Raw genomic sequence first — 18961 nt, 5'->3', positions numbered from 1 at the left:
AAGAAAGGGGGAATTGTAGAGGGGTTTCTGGAGGAGAATGGTCATGTAATGAGCCAGATGTATGAGAGTATGGAGTGAGGGCCTAGCTGCGTGACAAGAGTCATGTAGTTAGTGTCAATAAGCTGACCGTGGAAAGAAGAGATGAGGAAAAACAGCAGTTGAGCAAACAAGAATTGAGGGAGTAGCTGAGGGGAGCTGAACATGGAGGAGAAGAAAGAGGAACTGATGGAGCCAATCAAAAAAGGATCAGTGGCAGAGCAGTAACCAATCAAACACATCAAAGAAGAGTGTGCTTGAAGTGTGGACAGTAATATTAACCAATAGCAATGCACATGCTTGCAGCCAGGGAAAGTACAAATGTATAAAAGAGACAGCCTATGCTTAATAAAGCGTCTTCACTTTGATTCACATTGGATTGTGTGGAGTCCTGTTTCTTCTCCTCAGTCACTGAGGTAATGGTATGCAGAAACACTCTTGCTTGTGCTTATTCTTAGAGAATCCAAGGTCTCTGTTAAATTCCTCACTAATAACAAAGAAGGGCAAAAGACAAACAAGACTGCGAACAACATCTTTGTAGTGTCTTAAATGACTTGATTCACAGCCCTGGCACCAGGAGAAGAGATAAATCCTGTAAGAATCAGAACAGGATCTTCTCCTTGGAGCCACCTGCAAGTGTCAACAGAAAGGCATCACCCACGCTTGTGCAGAAGCAGGGTCATACAGCTGACAGCATCACTATGGGGGGATTACAACCACCAGAGACCACCAACAACCCCTTGCCCAATTTAGTACGCATGCGCAAAGACAGTTACATGATATATTAGCATATGCATAAGGTTTCTTGGAATAGGTGGGCTTTTCTAGGGAATTGTATGAATATTCATTTTTCTATAATGTATATAATGAGTGTGCTTTTGTCCCTAGGTGGACATGTTAGATGGAGTGATTCCCCCACATGCCTCAGCAGAATAAAGTAATGCTTGCTCGTTAATAACAAACCCAGCGTTAAGGAGTTTTATTCCCAATTTCAGTGACAGGGAGAGCTCTCACTCCCCCATTTTTGACTCCCCAGGATATCCCTCCATCCACTGGCTGTGAGGCCAAGTGAAGATCCTTGTATCAGATCTTGCCAATACACTAGTGCTCTAGCTGTCAGTTGACTCTGGCTCGGCATATTAAACTATACCTATTCCTAAAGGAAAAGTATCAGCCCACTCGGGTCCCTACAGACATTATCACTGCTCTCCCCCTTGGCCTTTCTGTCACTTTGTTAGTGAACAGCTGATACCCTGGTCTCACGAGGTTCATGGCTGAAGTGAAAGTACCCGCAACCAGCTGGAGCTGTCAGGGCCCCAATGGCACTGATAGGGCTTACCGGCCCTGCCCAGCCTCCCCCAGGGCCTCCCCCATCCTGACATGTCAGCCCCCCGGGGCCACCAGCCCCTGCCCCAGCGGCACCACTGCAGGACCAGTTTCCGCCTCCTCTCAGCCGTGCCGGGCCCTGGGGCTGATGTCCCAGCCGGGCCTCGGCCCATCCCATCCCCACCAGGGTCCCAAGCCGCGGGGCTGGGGCTGTCCCCAGCTGCCCATGCCCCACCCCGGCTGCCCTGCTCCTGCCTGGGGCGGTGGGACCCCAGCCCAACCCTGCTGCCCCCACAGGGAGTCCCCATGGCTCCCAGCTGCTGGGAAGCCACCAGCCCACACTGGGCCCTGACGCTGTAGCAAGTAGAGCGCAGCCCCTCCTCTTTGCTCTACTAAGGTTGTAAGAAAAGCTGGACGACCTGAATTCTATCTGTTGTGTCTGTCTCTGGCAGAGATATACGACAAATCTTGTGAGGCTAAAACCTGAGCTATTCCCTTTCACAGAGGGTGTTATAGTGAGTTTAGAAGCGATGCACCAGAGGATAGATATGTTTATTGTCTGACCCATAATTTCATACCTTTTAGATTTTTTTCTGAAGTTAAGGATAAGTAGGTTGACTTCTGTTCTAAAATGTTAATTAAATGGACTTGGATGGATGAATGTGCTAATGTGTTACTCAGATTGAAAGAACAAATATTAACAGAATGTTCTTTTGTTAGATGCATTATGTGACTAAACATCTGCCTTTGCCCCATGGAAGAGTAGGGTAGGGTATGCTATTATTGCCTTCCTCTTTTAGCAGTGGCTGGTGTGGCATGCTTTTGTGTTATCTGTTACTACTGCTTTACTTGATGCTGTCCTGCCTTCGTCTTCCCTCTTGACTGGGACCACACCTATCTCTGTTTTAAGATATTTGAGGAATTTGGTCCATCCAAGAGGTAACACTCCCACCCACTCCCACCCTCCCTACCCCTGCTCCTTCCCCCTGCCTTGTTGCCAAGACACGGTTCTCAGGAAGCAAGTTCCTAGTTTTTCAGAATTTTGGATAAGCCCCTCTGAGTTCATTGAATGCAGAAGGGGACCTGGTTGTGAAGAAAAACATGTCCAGAATCCGGATTCTTAGCCTGCCAAGAACTGTCGAGGTGTTGATACTATCTCTAATTACTGCATTCTGGCAGAGTGTGTCCCTGGGCTGTGTGACTCACAGATGTTCCTGTACTACAAATAATGGTGACTAGTAACTAAAATCCCTGGAATAATCTAGAATTCCCAAGACAGGCACACCTGCCAAAAGGGGTTAATTAATTTTGTGCATGCACTGAGTGTGTTGAATGTTTGCCATGTTTGTGTGAATGAGAAACAACTGGAGGTTTCAGACAGCAACAAGGGAAGGAAAACAGTGAAGTGCCTGTAAAGTGTGTGGTATACATCCCAATAGAGGCATAATAAAGTAGTTCAGAGAAGTGAAAATTCCTGTTTTATTCCAGAGTAGTCTTCTATCTGTTCTACTCTGGAACAAGAAGAGAGAAGTGACTACTTTGCAGAAGCAAACTGAATGACAGTATTGGGAAGGTCTTCTTGAAATGAGCTGGAAGAAAAAGATGCCCTCTCCCCCACCCCAGGAAGATAGTGTTCTGTGGGAACAAGGTCAGAATCTCTCTAGCAGTAAGCAAAGGACATTTTATAATACCGTAACATGTGAATATACACAATAAGTAAATAATAAGAATAGATGGGTTGTATATTTTGCTGCTAAGGTTTTGCAAAAAGTCTTCTCTTCCTTATAGGTAGACCTCAGACTCTTCTTTGTCAGTTCAATGAGGAAAGGTATCTTCTTCTCCTGTCCTGGACAGATAATGATATTTCTTACTGTACAGCTCTGTATTGATGGAATTTGTTGTCCAGTCACATTGCTCAGCAGAAAAAAGAGGTCTATTTGTTTTAAGCAGTAGAAGTTAAAACAGAATCTGTATGGACAACTTTTGTTTAGGGAGCAGAAACAGCATAAAGGAGTCTTTGTACTCTGTGGCTTTGAGATAAGGTGGTTTGTTGTCAATTTTAACCATTAAAACAATTACAGTTTTCTGGGAAGGAAGTTGAAATTTCCGTTAGGAAAAATATTTGTGCAAAAATGACTGGCCCAAGTAGAATTTGTTTGCACATGCTTCTAGGCACGATTACCCTTCAGGCCTGAATCTTCTCAGGCTGTTCTCTTCTGACACCCTGTCACTACAACAAGAACGAGCTAAATACAACTTTAATTGTAAACATGAATTTGGACCTTCACCCACAACTATTTTTCCCTGCCGGTTTGATATCCGTAGCTGTGATGTGCATCCCATTTGTTTATAGATTAAAAGTGAACTGCACCTTTGGAGTTATGAAAGTTACAGTGTACCAAATGTGTGTTTAAATCTGCTGGGAATACCATCTGTGAGTGTGCTTAACCGAATCTGCTGCACTGGAGGAAAAGACATCTGCCTTTCTGAGCAGGAGGCTCACTTAGGGATGCGTGGCTGCCTGGCGGTCTCAGACACAGTTTGAGACAGGCCCCGGTTTCAGTTCACCCCGTGTTCCAGCCGCATGAGGGACAAGTCCTGGTTAAGAGGTGCTGGGTGAAGGAAGAGAGGTGACTAATTTAAGACCAACACAGCCAAATCTCTTGCCTCGTTTTTTCCCCACCTAGATGAGCTTAAAGATCTGCCTGAGCGAAGAGAGAGTGCACTGTGTTTGTAACCTGTCTGTCCCCGGCTGGGCTACTTGCGGGCCCGCACACCTCGCCCGAAAGCCCGGGTCAGATCAACCGCGCTTCCTGGTCCTGCCGAAAGGTCAGTCGGGCAAGGCTTTCCTTTACCAAGACTTCTTTGTTTCGGACGAGGCTCTACCCTCCTGTTCTGATGCGTGACTGCCACTGAGGAGCGCACACTTCTACCGCCCCCCCCCGCCCTGCCCGCGCCCGCCGCTGACGCGCACTCCTCTCGCGAGAGCGCGGGTAGCGCGGCGCCGGCGGCGGCCGCACCCCATAAATAGCGGGGCGAGGCCCGGCTTCTTCACTCAGTGGCGGCAGCACCCGGGCTTCAGGCGGCGGCAGTTCCCTGCCGGGGTGAGTACGGCCGCCCGCCGCGCTCCGGCACGGCTCTCGTCGGCCGCGGGGGTGAGCGGAGCGGCGGGAGCGCTCGCCCCGCCGGCCTGACTGCACAATATGGTGGAGCCCGGCGGCGGAGCGGGCGGGGGCTGCGGCTCCGGCTCCGTCTGCGCCTTACGCGGAGGCCGCCCCCGCTGCCTCCGTCATCGCCCGTGCGGTCCTCCCGCCCCAAATCCCGGTGTATTTCGGTAGGCTGCTTAAGGCACTCCCGGGACCAGAGAGTCCCGAGACGCTAGTCCGCTCCTGGGAGAGGCACTGGGCTGCCCGCCCCTGGAGAGGACCCTGGTGACACCTGGAAACTGGGGCGCCTTCCTTCCTTGGGCACCGCGGTCAGCCAGGTCAAGCTTCTTACCTCTTCTGCATAGCTCATTCTGCTGCTTCCTTGTCTTTAACTTATTTCCATAGCGAGGGGGGAAAAGTAGAAATTAAATTTGTGCCTCATTTTGTTCGTTTTCCTGTTCAGGATCTTTTGCTGTCTCCAAAATACGCTTTTGTACTGTGGACTTTGATTCAGGCATCTTGCTCACCTGCTCCAGTGAAGCGGATCTGACTTTTGCCGGAGCTGAAACTATTCAAGGAATCTGCAAAACTGGGCAAGATCCTAGCTGTCCTTCTTGTCTTTAAGAGCAGGAATAAGTTCACAGTCTAACTGTTCTATTTTAGTGAGTAAAATTTAAGTCCACACTATGTGTGGCTGGATCTTTTGGTACACATTACAAATACTGAATAATCCTTAAAGTAAGGGTCCCTCTTCCTTCAGAGGCCAGATTCTGCGCTATTAGCCTCTTCTACTGTTCTACAGCATGCTTTGCAGTTCAAAGTGAACTTCAGTTGTACTCTAAGTAATCTGACTTGTAATGCTATGTGAGAAACAAAACATGTTTCGGGAGGTATTTCAGTACTTGATGGAAGGAAAACTTCTCTGTCACTGCTGTAACCCATCTGTTACCTGCTTGTATGTTCCATGCACAGTGGTTAATCTCATTACAGGCGTTACTTTATGGCACGTGTGTGCTAATATGTACAAATATGCCTGTAAAATGTTAACAGCATGCCTTTGTCCTTGTTCCCCATTATGTAATGGAGAAAAGTTTTACTTGACCTAAGGCAGAATACTAACATACTCCTTTTGATATTGTCATACATATGAGAGAAAACTGCCGTTGGCACTTTGACAAGCCTAGCAGAAAGCCTTGAAAACCACAGTATGTTCAAGGACTGACTTTTTTTAGCTTGCCTTTCTGTTGCCTTCATGTATGCCTGTTCTTCTGGAACTTAAGTGTCATATGAAACCATCAATGCAAAAAGTGCTTCTTGCAGATTCAGTTCAGCCTGCATGCGTGCATAGGATGACAGTGCACTTCTGTGCGCTCTCCTTATGTGGTACTGCAATTCCCCTCTCCTTTTATAGGTCTCACATGGGAAGAGCTGTTAGTATTTTCTCCATGGGAAGACATGTCGGAAAATAATTGAGTAGCATAGGCTTGTTGAATGACTAGTGTCTGCAGCCTGTTTCAGTGTGGGATGGGTAATAATTAAGTCTAATTAAATTTGCATAAAGGAGAGTTATTTTCTGCAGTGGGGAAAGTCCTGTGTTTTGTGAGTTACAGGAACGCTAACTTTTGAGCAAGCTGAGCAGGTGGAGCCCTGTGTGGGCATCAGGCATGGCACTAGAGATGATGAACTCATGAGAATTGAGCTAAGGTTACTGAAATGAGTACTTCACCTCACTCTTTCACGTGTTTTCAAGATTTGGACAGCAGCGATGACTCAATTTTCAAACTTGACTCCCTTATGCTAACAGAAGATCTAATCCGATTAAAGACATTGGTGGTGGATTCTTCATCTGACTTAGGCATCCTAAACTAGAGTTTTAGTGACTTGTTGGCTGGCGTTTCTTTGTCCTGGCTCAACAGATAAGACCAAGTGAGTCTATTTCTTCTAGAAAAATAAATTAATCCACCAGTCTGTAACTCTTTGGTAATTCTTTGATGAACTGCTCTATCTCAAAGCCTGTCTCTTGGATGTGCCTTGCTTGTGTTGCCTAAACCAAACAAAGTAATCAGGAAACAAAGTTTTGGATTTCTACATTGTTACAATAAAATGTAATTCCTGTATGCAAGAATGTGAACATCCTAATACCTTGAACAATGGGTTTGATTACAAAAGGGTTGTTGGTTTCAAAGCCTGTGATTAGATGAAGTGGATATGAGGATGCCGTAACTCAGATATGCTTCTTTCACAGACTGTGTAAGATTCAAGACCTGAAAAAAATGGCATTGACAGCAATTGATCCACAGCAGGTACATCTGAGTTAGCCCCATAGTTTTTTGTGAGTAGTTCAGAAAAACAGGAGTCAACTAACCTCTTTCTCTTTTAAACAGAACATTGTATCGAGGGTTGTCAACCTTCCCTTGGTGAGCTCCACATATGATATGGTGTCCACAGCTTACATCACCACAAAGGACAACCATCCTTATCTGAAGTCAGTATGTGAGATAGCAGAGAAAGGAGTGAAGACGATTACTTCAGTAGCCATGACAAGTGCTATGCCTATCATCCAGAAACTGGAACCACAAAGTAAGGCAAAGATGGAGCTGTTAACTTTAATTCAACTGATTACTTTATATATCCAGATGCACTTACAGTTTAGCATGGTCATGCTGGTCTGGAGTGCTGTTTCAGGTGGCTGACTGAACCTGTTGCCTGGCTTGTTGAGTAACTGATTACAGATGGGTATGATTTAACAAAAAAAAAAAAATCCAGAGCCAAAGCATGTTCCAGCTTTTGTAATACTAAACTGACTAACTCTTCTTGCTCTGTGAGATGGTTAGGTAGCCTCTTGCTCAACACCTTCCTCACCTTTCACCTGGTTTCAAATGCTACTTTGTACTTTCTGTCAGGGAGAACAACTTGTGGTTAAATTTGGCAACTGTGTCACAAGGTTGTTGTAACCAAGAGCCTGGTTTCAGGAAGTGGCATAAGGCCAGGTGCTTAAGCTTGTTCTAACAGTTGCTTGTAAAGTATGGAATGGATTTTCTCTGCCTACAAGTGAGCTTTTTTTCCTGGTGCTGTAAACCTGCCTTGTTCTTGGGCTTTGCTGCCTCAAATCTCACTGAAAAGGGGAGGAAACTACTTCAAGAGCATTGTTCTATGAGCTCTGTTTCAAGAGGAATTCTCAGTTGGGAGTTACTTGTATTAAGGGAAAAGAAAACAAAAATTAAAACCAACTATTGTAATTTCTTTTATAGTTGTAGTTGCCAACAACTATGCGTGTATAGGTCTAGACAAAATTGAAGAGAGACTGCCTATACTGAATCAACCCACTGACAAGGTAAGTTCTTTCCATGTACCTATGCTAAGCAGAAGAACTATCCACCCTTCCTCTTTTCTGTTATCACTAAAAATACAGGGAGAGAGATTTCAATAAACCATGCCTGAAGCACGGCTTAGAAGCAATGAGAAAGTAAAAGGTGTTTCTGTAGAATTGTTTGTTGCCTTTGGGAAACCATTAGGCCTATTTCTTTTTTTTTTTTTTAAATTTGCCCACCGTTTGACACATCTGTTTATAGCTGCTGTTCACTGGTGAGCATCTTATTTAAAATTTGTGTCCCTGTCTCTTTCCTGCTCAATGTGAAGCAAATAGTGCCTGAATTACAGTCACTGAAATGTTTGACCTGAAGGCTGCATGGCAATCATATTTTGTCTTGTACATATGTTTTCAGGGCAGAATTTCTCCTAGATAACCAATACTTGTACAAGCTTTAGCATAAACTTATATTTCCTGGATTAAGTAGCTCTCCCTAGAAAATGTTTCTAGTGAATCAACATGTTTCCTGTGGCAGGTTGTTGCCAACGCCAAGGATGTAGTTGTTGGAGCCAGAGAAGCTGTAACAACCACTGTGACTGGTGCCAAGGAAACTGTTGCTCACACAATCACTGGAGTTGTGGGCAAGACTAAAGAAGCAGTGCAAGACAGCGTAGAAATGACCAAGTCAGTTGTCAATGGCAGCATTAACACTGTCCTGGGAAGTCGTGTGGTGCAAATGATGAGCAGTGGAGTGGACAGTGCTCTCACTAAATCAGAGACCCTTGTAGACCAGTATCTCCCACTTACAGAAGCAGAACTAGGTAAGACCAATTCAAGGTTTGATTTTGTTGGAATGCTTGCACTGGACAGAAGCAAGCAATCACCCATTTATTATTTACTCATAGTGGGGAGGCGGGCACGTGCTTCCCAAACTGCATGTTGCCTTGCTGGTTGTAATAGCATCTTCACAGAGAAGCACAGTGAAAGTAAGGATTTCCAGTATGGTGGTCTATCAACCTACCCTCATGCTAAAGGACTACTAAACAAGTCTGGTATTCAGCCATTACTAAGCAAATAAAATTTCTTCAGACCTTAAGTTTTTTCTTCCAGTAGTCAATTTGCTTCCTTTCTACATATCTAGAGAAAGAAGCTGCAAAAGTTGAAGGTTTTGAAGTTGGAGTTCAAAAGCCAAGCTACTATGTTAGACTAGGATCCCTGTCTTCAAAGGTCCGCACACGTGCCTACCAACAAGCCTTAAACAAAGTTAGAGATGCTAAACAGAAAAGCCAGGAGACAATCTCTCAGCTCCACCACACTGTCAGTCTGGTAAGTTTCAGCTTTCACTTGAGGTATAAAAAGCAAATGTTGTCATAGTTTCAGAGTGTAGAAACCAGCCAAAAGAGGCATAGAAAAACTGGAATTGCTTTCTCAGACTAAATGCATCTTGTAAATATAAAGCATTTCCCATTCAGAGCTTTTCACCACCATTCAGGAGAGGTCCTAAATCATGCTGAGCTGTAAACTAACCAGCATTGCTTGTAATTTTAAGCACTGCAGAAATAGAAGTGACATGTTTAAAATGGTATTCCTGTTTTGGAGACCTGGGTTTGACACAGATTTCATTCAGTGAGGAAAGTGTCTTGCAATTTAGAAACACGTTAGTCCTTTAAGTCCTTTTTTGTTAATAAAATGTTGCATTCTTTATGGGTTTGCTCTTCTTGCTGTGGGTATCTCTGAGCTTTCCTACTTCAGTAGTCTTCTACTTCCTACTTCAGTAGTCTTACCCTAACAAACATACTTTTATGTACAGGTCAAACTGTGCATAGAGTCTTGGCCTTCTATACACTTTCAAATCCTTGTGTAGGATGCTAGTGGGGGAGGGGGAAATAGTTGAGGCAGAGGGATACACCACATAACATCTCAAAACTGCTTCCAGTTTTCTTGTCTTTGAAGAGAAAGAACACACTTATATTACCCAAAGTCTTTTATACTGAACTTTTAAAGTATTTAAAAAGGAGGTTACAAAGCAGGTAAGGTAGGGTAGCCCTAATGGAACTGTTTGGATTCTTTGCTTTACTTCCTTATTTGGCTGTATTTCAGATCGAGTATGCCAGAAAGAACATGAATAGTGCCAATCAGAAACTTCTTGATGCTCAGGAAAAGCTTTATCAATCCTGGGTAGAATGGAAGAAAAATACAGGCCAAAATGATGGTGATGAACCGCGTAGCGCTGAGGTAAATAGATGTAAATGTAAACCAGAAATAAATGGATTGTATACTGTCAAGGTAATAGCAAACTAACAGTCCCCAAAGGGCACAGCATCTTAACAGCACAGAAGCTTATGTGCAAATGTGGAATCCGAATGCTGAAGCTCAGGGCAGCTGACTAGTGACTGCTATGAAGAGCAGGGGACACCCAAACTCTTCAATGAGCCTACTTCCTGCAAGTGCTCTGGGGTTTGTTCTCCTTTCAAGAGAATGCTCATCCTGTTTAGCATGTGAACCTGTGCTGGGATATCCATATGTAGATCAGCTAGGACTCGCTTATCTGATATGGCCAGACCAGAAATAACAATTTCTCAGCATACAGCAGTCTTAGGCACAGACTCACTGAGTCTTATATGTAGCTTTGAACAGTGGTTCATCGATTAGAATATGCTTACCTGCTGTGACTTCTTATCCAGAGTTGAAGCAAAAGCTTGCTTATCTGTCACTGGGTAGAAGCTACCAATGTTTCTGTTCCGCAAAGTGCTTGAGCATTGAAGAAATGTCAAGTACTTTCAAGTCTCTGACTCTTCAGACTTAACACCTGGTTTATTATCTGCTATAGCTTTATTTTACTTACATCACCTTTACTTTGCCTCTTTATGTATCTTGAGCAACATAAAGCTGCTACAGTCATAAAAAGATACTGATGTGCTGTTATGCTTTTTGTTTCCAGCACATTGAGTCAAGAACTCTAGCTATTGCACGGAGCCTCACTCAGCAGCTTCAGACCACCTGTCTTACACTGGTCTCAAGCCTACAGGGCCTGCCACAGAATGTGCAGGATAAGGTTTACAGTGTTGGGTCAATGGCAGGTGATGTCTACCAGAGCTTTTGGTCAGCATCCTCCTTCCAAGAATTATCAGACAGCTTTCTTACCACTAGCAAAGCACAGCTGAAGAAAATGAAGGAGTCTCTGGATGATGTGATGGATTATCTTGTTAACAACACGCCACTCAACTGGCTGGTAGGTCCCTTTTACCCACAACTGCCTGGCATTCAGCATGCTGAGAGCAAAGGTGAAGGGGAGAAAAATTCCAGCCAGAAAGACAAACAGCCTGAAAACACTACTGAATCAACTGCATAGCATGCATGTACTCTGCTGACTGACCAAACAAGTGGCCTTAGCAAGTGTAGCTGTCAAAAAACCCTTGGAGAAAAATCCATAAACATAGGAGTAGGGGAACGATACAGAGAAAAGACACTCTCACACATGGGCTGTATTGTCCTGTGTCGTTAAGCCGCTCTAAAAACTGTCTTGAATGCCTAAATATTGGCAGCTTACAGTTGTCAAGATGCCTTGTTTGTCTGTCAAGTTAAGAAACCTCACCATGCTTATTAATGTTATTAATACCATTAGTCTAAATGAAACCTAGCATAGCTAAAAGCATTTGATTTGTTGCTTAATTTGTACCAGAGTGATATAAAAGCATTACATACTATGAAACACATTTAAAAGCCCTGCAGTCTAGCTAGGTAAGCTTAAATTCCATGTTTGCTGCAGATCACACATTTTATTATTATGGATCTGACTGTCTCAATTCTACTGCTACACAATTATTATAAAATTTCTGTGAGTGCGGAATTCCAAAGCTGAAAGTGAGGTTTCTGAAGGAGTCAGCTGGAGTTACTTAAATGCTGTGACAGTGCTAACATTAACTATAAACTTAACTATTGTATAACACAGTAACCTGACCACAGAATCATAGAATATCTCAAGTTGGAAGGGACCTATAAAGATCATCGAGTCCAACTCCCTGCTCCTCGCAGGACTACCTAAAACTAAACCGTATAACTAAGAGTGATGTGCAGATGTTCCTTGAACTCTGACAGGCTTGGTGCCGTGACCACTTCCCTGGGGAACCTGTTCCAGTCACCAACCAAATCATTATCAATACATTTTTTTAATAAGCAGTATAAAGAAAAGATTCATGCTGTTTGTACGCAGGTGCCTGCTGTTGTGGGTTGTTGTTTTTTTTTTTTGTAGCTGTCTTTTTGTAATTCATTTTATATGTTAGTAATAAATGCTTCAGTAGCCAAAGTCTGTCTCCATTTCAGTGGTGTTGAAAACAAATGTAACTTGCTGTTCTGTGACTCCGTCAAACTGGGTCCAGCAGAAAGCAAGCTTGAAATGCAAATGAAGTAGACACATTGAAAATGTATTTGTGTGTGTGTATAGATAGGTAAGATTGCTGCAGCATTTCCTTCTTCCCTTTGAGTTCCTGTGCATCTTTCCATTCAGTCTTAGCTTTACTGCTGCTTTTTTTGGTGCTTGCTGTTGCCTGCCTTTAGTGATGACCTAAGCTGTGAGCTGATGGATGTTCTAATAGTGAGAAAGATATAGACAAAAAAAACCCTGTCCTGCCTTTGCAGTAGGTGTTCTGTGTGCATGAGGCTGATGGCTACCTGCTTTGGGTGCTGGCTCCCTATAAACAGTATATACTCCTCAGCTGCATATACCACTTTTAACCTGTTTAACTTTATTTACCCTCTTTTGAATTTGAGTGACTAATGTACATTAACACTCAGCTACTTGGGTGCAATTGTTCCTCAATAAATCCTGTGAATCCCTCCCCTGGAAGAGAATTACAATCACTAAGAAATAAGCTTTTTTGGTTTAGGGCTGTCCAGGTAAGTCGTGTCTGTGTTCGTAATGCATGCTTCATGCAACTTTGAGTTGCAATCATTTAGTGTAGCAATGCTGGCCACCATTTTCAAAGAGGTCACCAAATAGCATGAAGCAAAAATGGTGTTTGAAGGAAGCTTGTCACCTAGTGACATGTTGCTACCTGGAACAATGCCTCCACCTAGTACAATGTGGGCACTAAAGTAAATTACATGTAGTCTAGCCTTCTAATGTGAGAGGGCTTGCTTAGCTGTTAAGCCAGGGTTGGTCTAGAAGTGTTAGGAAGACTGTTTTAAGCACAATATTAAATAAAAATGTAACAGAGGATTACAGATAAAGATTCTGTAACTTCCAGCTTTAAATACCTGCTTTTTGTAAAGGGACTGTTTAACATGAAATTAACATGAGAGGGTGAGATATTCCTTTCCAGCTAGGGTCTGAGCTAAGACTTCTGGAATTCTTTCAGCAATTAATTTTGTTTAAGTATTGAATGAGTCCAGCCAGAGAATATCCTTTTTTATCTTAATTTGTAATGGAATTTGTAGAGTGCATCCACTCTTCTAGAGGTGCTCAGGAAGAAAATGGGACTGATCAGGTCTGGGAGCAGCTGGCAGTTCAAAGAAGGGAATTCCCATTCTTACATGTGTTTCAAAATCTGAAGGCAGTGGGCCTGCATTCTGCTGTGATGAATCAAATAAGATATTCAAACTGTTCACAGTCTTTTGAGGACTGAGAAATAAACAGCACCATCTAATATCAATGCCAGAGCAATACATCTCTCTGTTCTGCCTTAAGTTGCACTACTGTTTTGTACCCTCTTAGATGGCAGTCCAGGTTTACTAAATGAAAGCAAGCAGATGAAGTAGAAAGCAAGAAAAAATGTTACCAGCCTAGACCTTCAAATCGTATTTCTCCCTCATCATGCAGTGTCAGGTGGCTTCTGTGTAAAAGTTACTTTGACTTCTGACAGCTGACCTGCAATTGGTGGCTGCAAACAGAGGAATGCCTGGTGAAATGGCTACCTAATGGTTGGGCAAATAGCCTGTAACACCAAAATGCTGTACCCAGGTTCCTGTATCATGCTATTGTGGTGTGTGGTTGTTTCGTTAGATCCTACCCGCCCCTCGCCAAGTGTATAAGTTTCTATCCACCTCTCCAATAGAATTAGGAACCCTTCATTGGAGGAGAAGAGGGCTGAATAACAGCAAATCAGTATGTTCCTGGCTTATTATATTGAATAAAAGTCTCGAGATTGAAATTTAACTAGACTCTGCTAATAAGGACAGCACTGGATGTTTAAACTGAATTGCAACTGGAGCTTGCATGGGTATCTTCTTGCTGGTAATCTAGTACAGCACGTCCCTAGACTATCTTAATTACAAGTCTACAGACAAAGCTTCGTATTTTTCTCTAGCACGGTTAGAGCGAGTGACTATTAAAACGCCCACTGGAGGCAAGAATGATGTGGATGCGTTGCAAAGCCATGTTTGGTTTTTTTGCCACAGTGGACTGAAGCTGATGTGCATGCTAATAACTGCTGAAAACTCTCAAATAGAAGGAGGAAAACCTAAGATATTAACAGAGCAGAGCCTGCTCATAATTTTTTCCTGCCATCTTACCTGTTTATAATTGCGTGTATCACTCAGCTCAGCTACACTGCACAGAAACTTTCTTGCTCTTAGTCCAAAACCACTTTTGAGGATATAGCTTGGGCTAGAAAGCTGTGAAGTCTTTCTGGAACCTTTTAAAAAAGATAAGACCAGATATGTTGAAAATTACAGGAAATAGTTGATCCTATTTGTAGCAAGGCAGATAAACTAGATGAAATGTAACACAGTGTCTATTGCTACTAGTCACACAAAAACTGGCATGGTAAAGGTTAGAATACTAACAAAGTAATTATCACTGGTGAGGTTATTTAGGGTTTATTTAGAATTCAGAAAATGATTGCTCTCTTGTAAGAGAGAGCAAAAAAAAATCACTCAAAAAATCATCATGCTAGTTGAAACTTCCCCTTTCCAGGCTCATTTAACAGAGAACTATTATTCTATCATTGCTGATAATCCTTTGCTACGAAAGTTTTAAATATAGGCGTTCGTAAATAGCTCCATATGGTATAAAAGTTTTGCAAATGTCATATTTATAGAGGCATACCCATTGGTCAAATCCAAATTACAAGATTTGTATAATGACTGGAGTTGCAGGGATATAGCTAGTTTGCCTCAAACTAAACAAAGGTGGAAAGCTTTTGAAAGCTCTCCCATTCCTTCAGGTGACTTTTTTGCAACAATCTTTTCCAAACTGCAACTTACAGTAATACTATATACCTAGTAAAATAGGTGAAAGGATTTGGAAACAACGGATGAATTATTTATTTAAAAAAAACCAAAACCAAACAACCAAAAGCCACAAAAAAAACACTGAAGAACTTAATCTAAGCCATCTAATTAAAAAGAGAAAATGGAACCTAACTTAGTTTTAAAGCATGATCTGTTGGTCATTTGCATGATCAAAAAGTCTTACATATGCAACAGCTTGCTGGAGAAAACACAGTGTTTTGTTAAATATATTTCTTTTCATACTAAAATGGAAATTTTATTTCTTTTGTATAACACAGTCTCTGATGACTAAAAATAAGTGCTTGTTCTGAAAGTGCACAAAATAAGAACCATCTCCCAAACTGCTAGTGGCTCAGTTCTGAAAATATATTAAGCAAGAAAAAATGGATTGATTTAAAGCTAAGTGGTATTGACATTAACATTTGTGTATGAACACAGCAAAACACAGAAGTAAGTTTTGCACTATTTCATGCAAGGATTTAGCAAGTTTTTCACTATTCTATGTAAATGATCTAACTGCATCTTCCGGAGAAATGGCACGAAGAGGAGTCATATCTGGCCTTATTCTTTGTTGCAAGAATTGACTTACTGCTTTGTTTCAACTTCCTATCTACTGTGAAAAGTCATGTGGAACTGAAGGTCCTTTACCTAAGCAAGCCCATAACACCAAGGGCTTTGCATTGTTTTAGTTAAGACTGGTGCAGGTGTCATAATATGTTATACCAATACAATTTAGCACGTTCAGAACTGAGGTAAATCAGACTGACGTCAAACCTGTTTTACTCCAATGCTGACAGATACAGTCCAATCTGGAATTCTTTCATGGCTATGAACATCTTACTAGTGTGTTAAAGGAATCAGCTGCTTATAATGTGTGCATTAAGGAGACGAAGACAGCACAAACTTAAATTCGAGGGATTATCCTGTTCTCAGTAAGAACAACAGGGATATAAGTAATAAAAGTGTATTAAACCTAGGATATAGTGAAAATTATCACTGGTCAGGCATAGTTAATGAACATGGTCATGTGCCCTGCTCAGTGTGAATACAGAATAAAACAACTTGTTTAAACCATCCATTTGGTCACATTTTCAAATGAGTTTATCCCCATTTATACTGCAATATGAAATACAGGGTCATGTGCTGATAATGGCAAAACTTGTTGATTTCCCAAAGTGCAGTAATTAGAGTTTTAGGTAAACTACCATAAGCAGAAAGATGCAAGATAATTTTTGCTGGTAGAAAGATGTGTTTCCCCCCTTCCTAGTGCCATATTATTTTTTAGGAGACAAAGATTACTGATCTCATTTTGATTAAGCTTAGGTTCTCAAAGTGGTCTATGCATTTCATTGCAGTCACACTAGTGCCTGATAAGTGACTTGCTGCTCCTCAGTTTTCGTTAATATTTTAATTAATATTTATAAGTCCCTGGTGCCCTATGGCTACCTACTCTCTAAGGAACCGAGTGATTCATGTTCAGTGCTTCAGTGCTATCTACAACCTGATAGCTGAAACAATAATCCCTTTATCCTTTGATGTGTTCTCTGTTCTTCTGACATATGTCCATGGCAGGCAAAGCATAGATTTGTCTTGCATACTCTCTTTCATAAAAGTAAGTCATAAGCAAGGTGTTTTACAGTTAGGGAATGGATGAAAACTGCTTCTCCAGTCAGCATTGAGCTTAAGTCACACAAATGTCTAGAAGCCTCAAGTTGCTGATTCTTCGTATATGCAGAAGCAAAGCCTGTCAGCATGCAGCAATCCCTATGTGCTGATGCTGTGCCTGGCTCCAAGTATGTCACATCACCAACGTTAAAGCTAACCACGAATCAAACTATAGATATAAGTATTTTTCATTGGGGCAAAAACCTTTTGGTTATGAGCAAACTGCTTAATTATATCCCATTTTTTCAGAAGTCCCTAAGTAATCTAAGTCCTACTAAGGGGACTTAAGGGTTGGGACTTAAGCTCCTAAGTGTCTTAGCCAACATTTTTAGAATTGTGTAACATCCATGTACCCATTAATGTCTCTGGCAATTCCTGAAACCTGGTGCTGCTTAACAGTACAGAATAGTATACATACAGTTAAAACAAAGGCCAAGGTGGGATTGCAGTTCCAGAAATTTGTTTCCTCAGGAAAGGTTTGATGTGGTAGGCAGGCAGACCAGTACAGAGCAATCTGTATCCAGCTCCTCAAGTCAGGTTACTTTGTATAGCCCATTGCTCCCAAGAAAAGAAGAAAGGCAAAGTAAGTTTAAAAACTTCCTTTCTTAATTTTCCAGTCACTAGTTTCACTAAATACACACCTCTAAGTTCAGCTCTGTTCCATCCCTAATATAAAATCCTGCCTTCTAAGCAACTGGTCTACATCTTGCACAGGACTTGGTCTGTCTTAATGCTACATGTTTCATACATGACTGAGCATATTTCACTCTGTATTCAGTATTTGGGGTCTGATTTCCAGAGATGCTGAGCATCTTTGTCTCCTGGGTTCAGTGAGGAGTGCTGCACAGATTTATTTAGTTTACTTTTAAATTGATTGAAATTTCATTCCTATGCAGGTTCCAGATTTCGCTATTACAGACCTGTCTTCAGAGTCGGATGATATCCCAGACATTTTGGATTTGGATGAAGATGATCAACAAGACTTTTCACGCACAAATGGCCCGTACAATACAGGGCAAAGAGCTGACTAAAGAGAAGCATAAAAATGTCTTTTTGATACAATGTACTTTTGCCATGTTTAACTTACATTTCTCCTTTCTAAAGATTAACCTGCCTAGCTTAGGTATTTGGGGATATTTTTTTTCATTGCTACTGTTTCACTTAGCTGCATCAAAATTCTGGGTTTTTTTTCCACTTAAGGAATGCATGCTACATTAATTCATTAGCATGGGTGTCAAGCTCCCATTCTACAAGCCAGGTATAGCCTCACCAGTGTATCCAACTGATCTAATTTTTGTTAATGATTTGTTCTTGTGCTGGCAGCAGCCATGAGAACACTCGAGTGCTTTGCATAAAGGGCTGCCAACAAAAGGAGTTGATGAGGATTTGCCCACAAAATTTCCCCTTTCAGTCTACATGAAAAGCACTTATGCATCTACCTCTTTGCTGCTGGAAGGGGTAAGAGACTTTGTCTGTCTCAGATTCTCTCAGGTTATTTCTGTTAGGCTCTGTACCTACAGAGCTTAGAAGCTTAGAGCTTCGCTTTGGTAGAAGTGCTTTATGCACAAAAGCATTCCCTATCTCTCTACATGCCTTCTGTGTGCAAAAATTTTGGCCATCCTGATGCTATCAGCTGTGGGGCCTGAGACTAAAAGAGGATAAATGCTTAAGAAGTAAAGTTTTCCAGGAATAAGGATGACAGTTAAAAATAAAGGGGAAGAGATTGTAAAAAGGAAAAATGGAAGGCAAAGAGATACAAACAGATGTGGGGAAAAAGAAAACTGAAAAAAAAAAAGAAAGAGAATTGAAGGTAGGGGCACTTCTGGTGACAGTGATGATCTTCTTATGTTTAAATAAAATCTCAATTAAGTATTTGCTAAGGAATGTCGAATCCGCATTTGCTTGCACACAGTGATTGCTGTAGGAGTCGGGGAGAGTGGGAACTGGGCTGGAGGCAGGCTTGTTACATTTCTTCCCGAGGATCAGGCTGAGCTCCTCCCGCAGAGATCTCCTCGGTGTCGTCGCGGTGACTGCAGCAAGTCTGGAGACGTTGCACGGTACTACTTTCGTACAGCCGTGGAAACGCTCCTCGGCAGCGGGTGCTGCTGTGAGGTTGGCACCGCAGCTCTCTCGTCATGTAACACCTGGCTGTTGTGAAAGCTTTGAAGTCTAGTCACTGAAATGCCTTGCAATAAAAGTTTGAACCTCACAGCCTGCTGCCGGTGTGAGTTTTACTTGGTTTTCATGT

General features: G+C 42.3%; 1 protein-coding gene across 5 annotated transcripts; it reads left to right on the top strand.

Moving 5' to 3' along the window:
- The first annotated feature begins 4377 nt into the window (after nt 1-4377).
- On the top strand, nt 4378-18922 carry PLIN2 (perilipin 2). Of its 5 annotated transcripts, XM_068424144.1 has the most exons (11): nt 4693-4846; nt 4972-5170; nt 6259-6434; nt 6754-6811; nt 6893-7088; nt 7760-7842; nt 8354-8639; nt 8960-9144; nt 9919-10053; nt 10760-11050; nt 17610-18922. In XM_068424144.1, exons 4-11 carry the CDS (start codon nt 6782-6784, stop codon nt 17742-17744), a joined length of 1341 nt encoding a protein of 446 aa, XP_068280245.1. In that variant the 5' UTR covers nt 4693-4846; nt 4972-5170; nt 6259-6434; nt 6754-6781; the 3' UTR covers nt 17745-18922. The 5 variants fall into 5 exon arrangements, with proteins under 5 accessions (XP_068280243.1, XP_068280245.1, XP_068280247.1 ...); XM_068424146.1 differs by lacking the exon at nt 4972-5170; XM_068424145.1 differs by lacking the exon at nt 6259-6434.
- Nucleotides 18923-18961: the final 39 nt, after the last annotated feature.

Source organism: Nyctibius grandis, chromosome Z (genome assembly GCF_013368605.1).
Source record: "Nyctibius grandis isolate bNycGra1 chromosome Z, bNycGra1.pri, whole genome shotgun sequence".
Taxonomy (NCBI): Eukaryota; Metazoa; Chordata; class Aves; order Nyctibiiformes; family Nyctibiidae; genus Nyctibius; species Nyctibius grandis.
The sequence above is the reverse complement of the archived record's forward strand: the minus strand, read 5'-3'. Positions and strand labels throughout refer to the sequence as shown.

Excerpts from the sequence above, each read along its gene's own strand:
- PLIN2 (XM_068424142.1), top strand. The coding sequence starts at position 6,782 with ATGGCATTGACAGCAATTGATCCACAGCAG. Across the intron at positions 10,054-10,759 it reads ATGAACCGCGTAGCGCTGAG|CACATTGAGTCAAGAACTCT; the intron begins GTAAATAGATGT and ends TTTTGTTTCCAG. Across the intron at positions 11,051-17,609 it reads ACACGCCACTCAACTGGCTG|GTTCCAGATTTCGCTATTAC; the intron begins GTAGGTCCCTTT and ends ATTCCTATGCAG.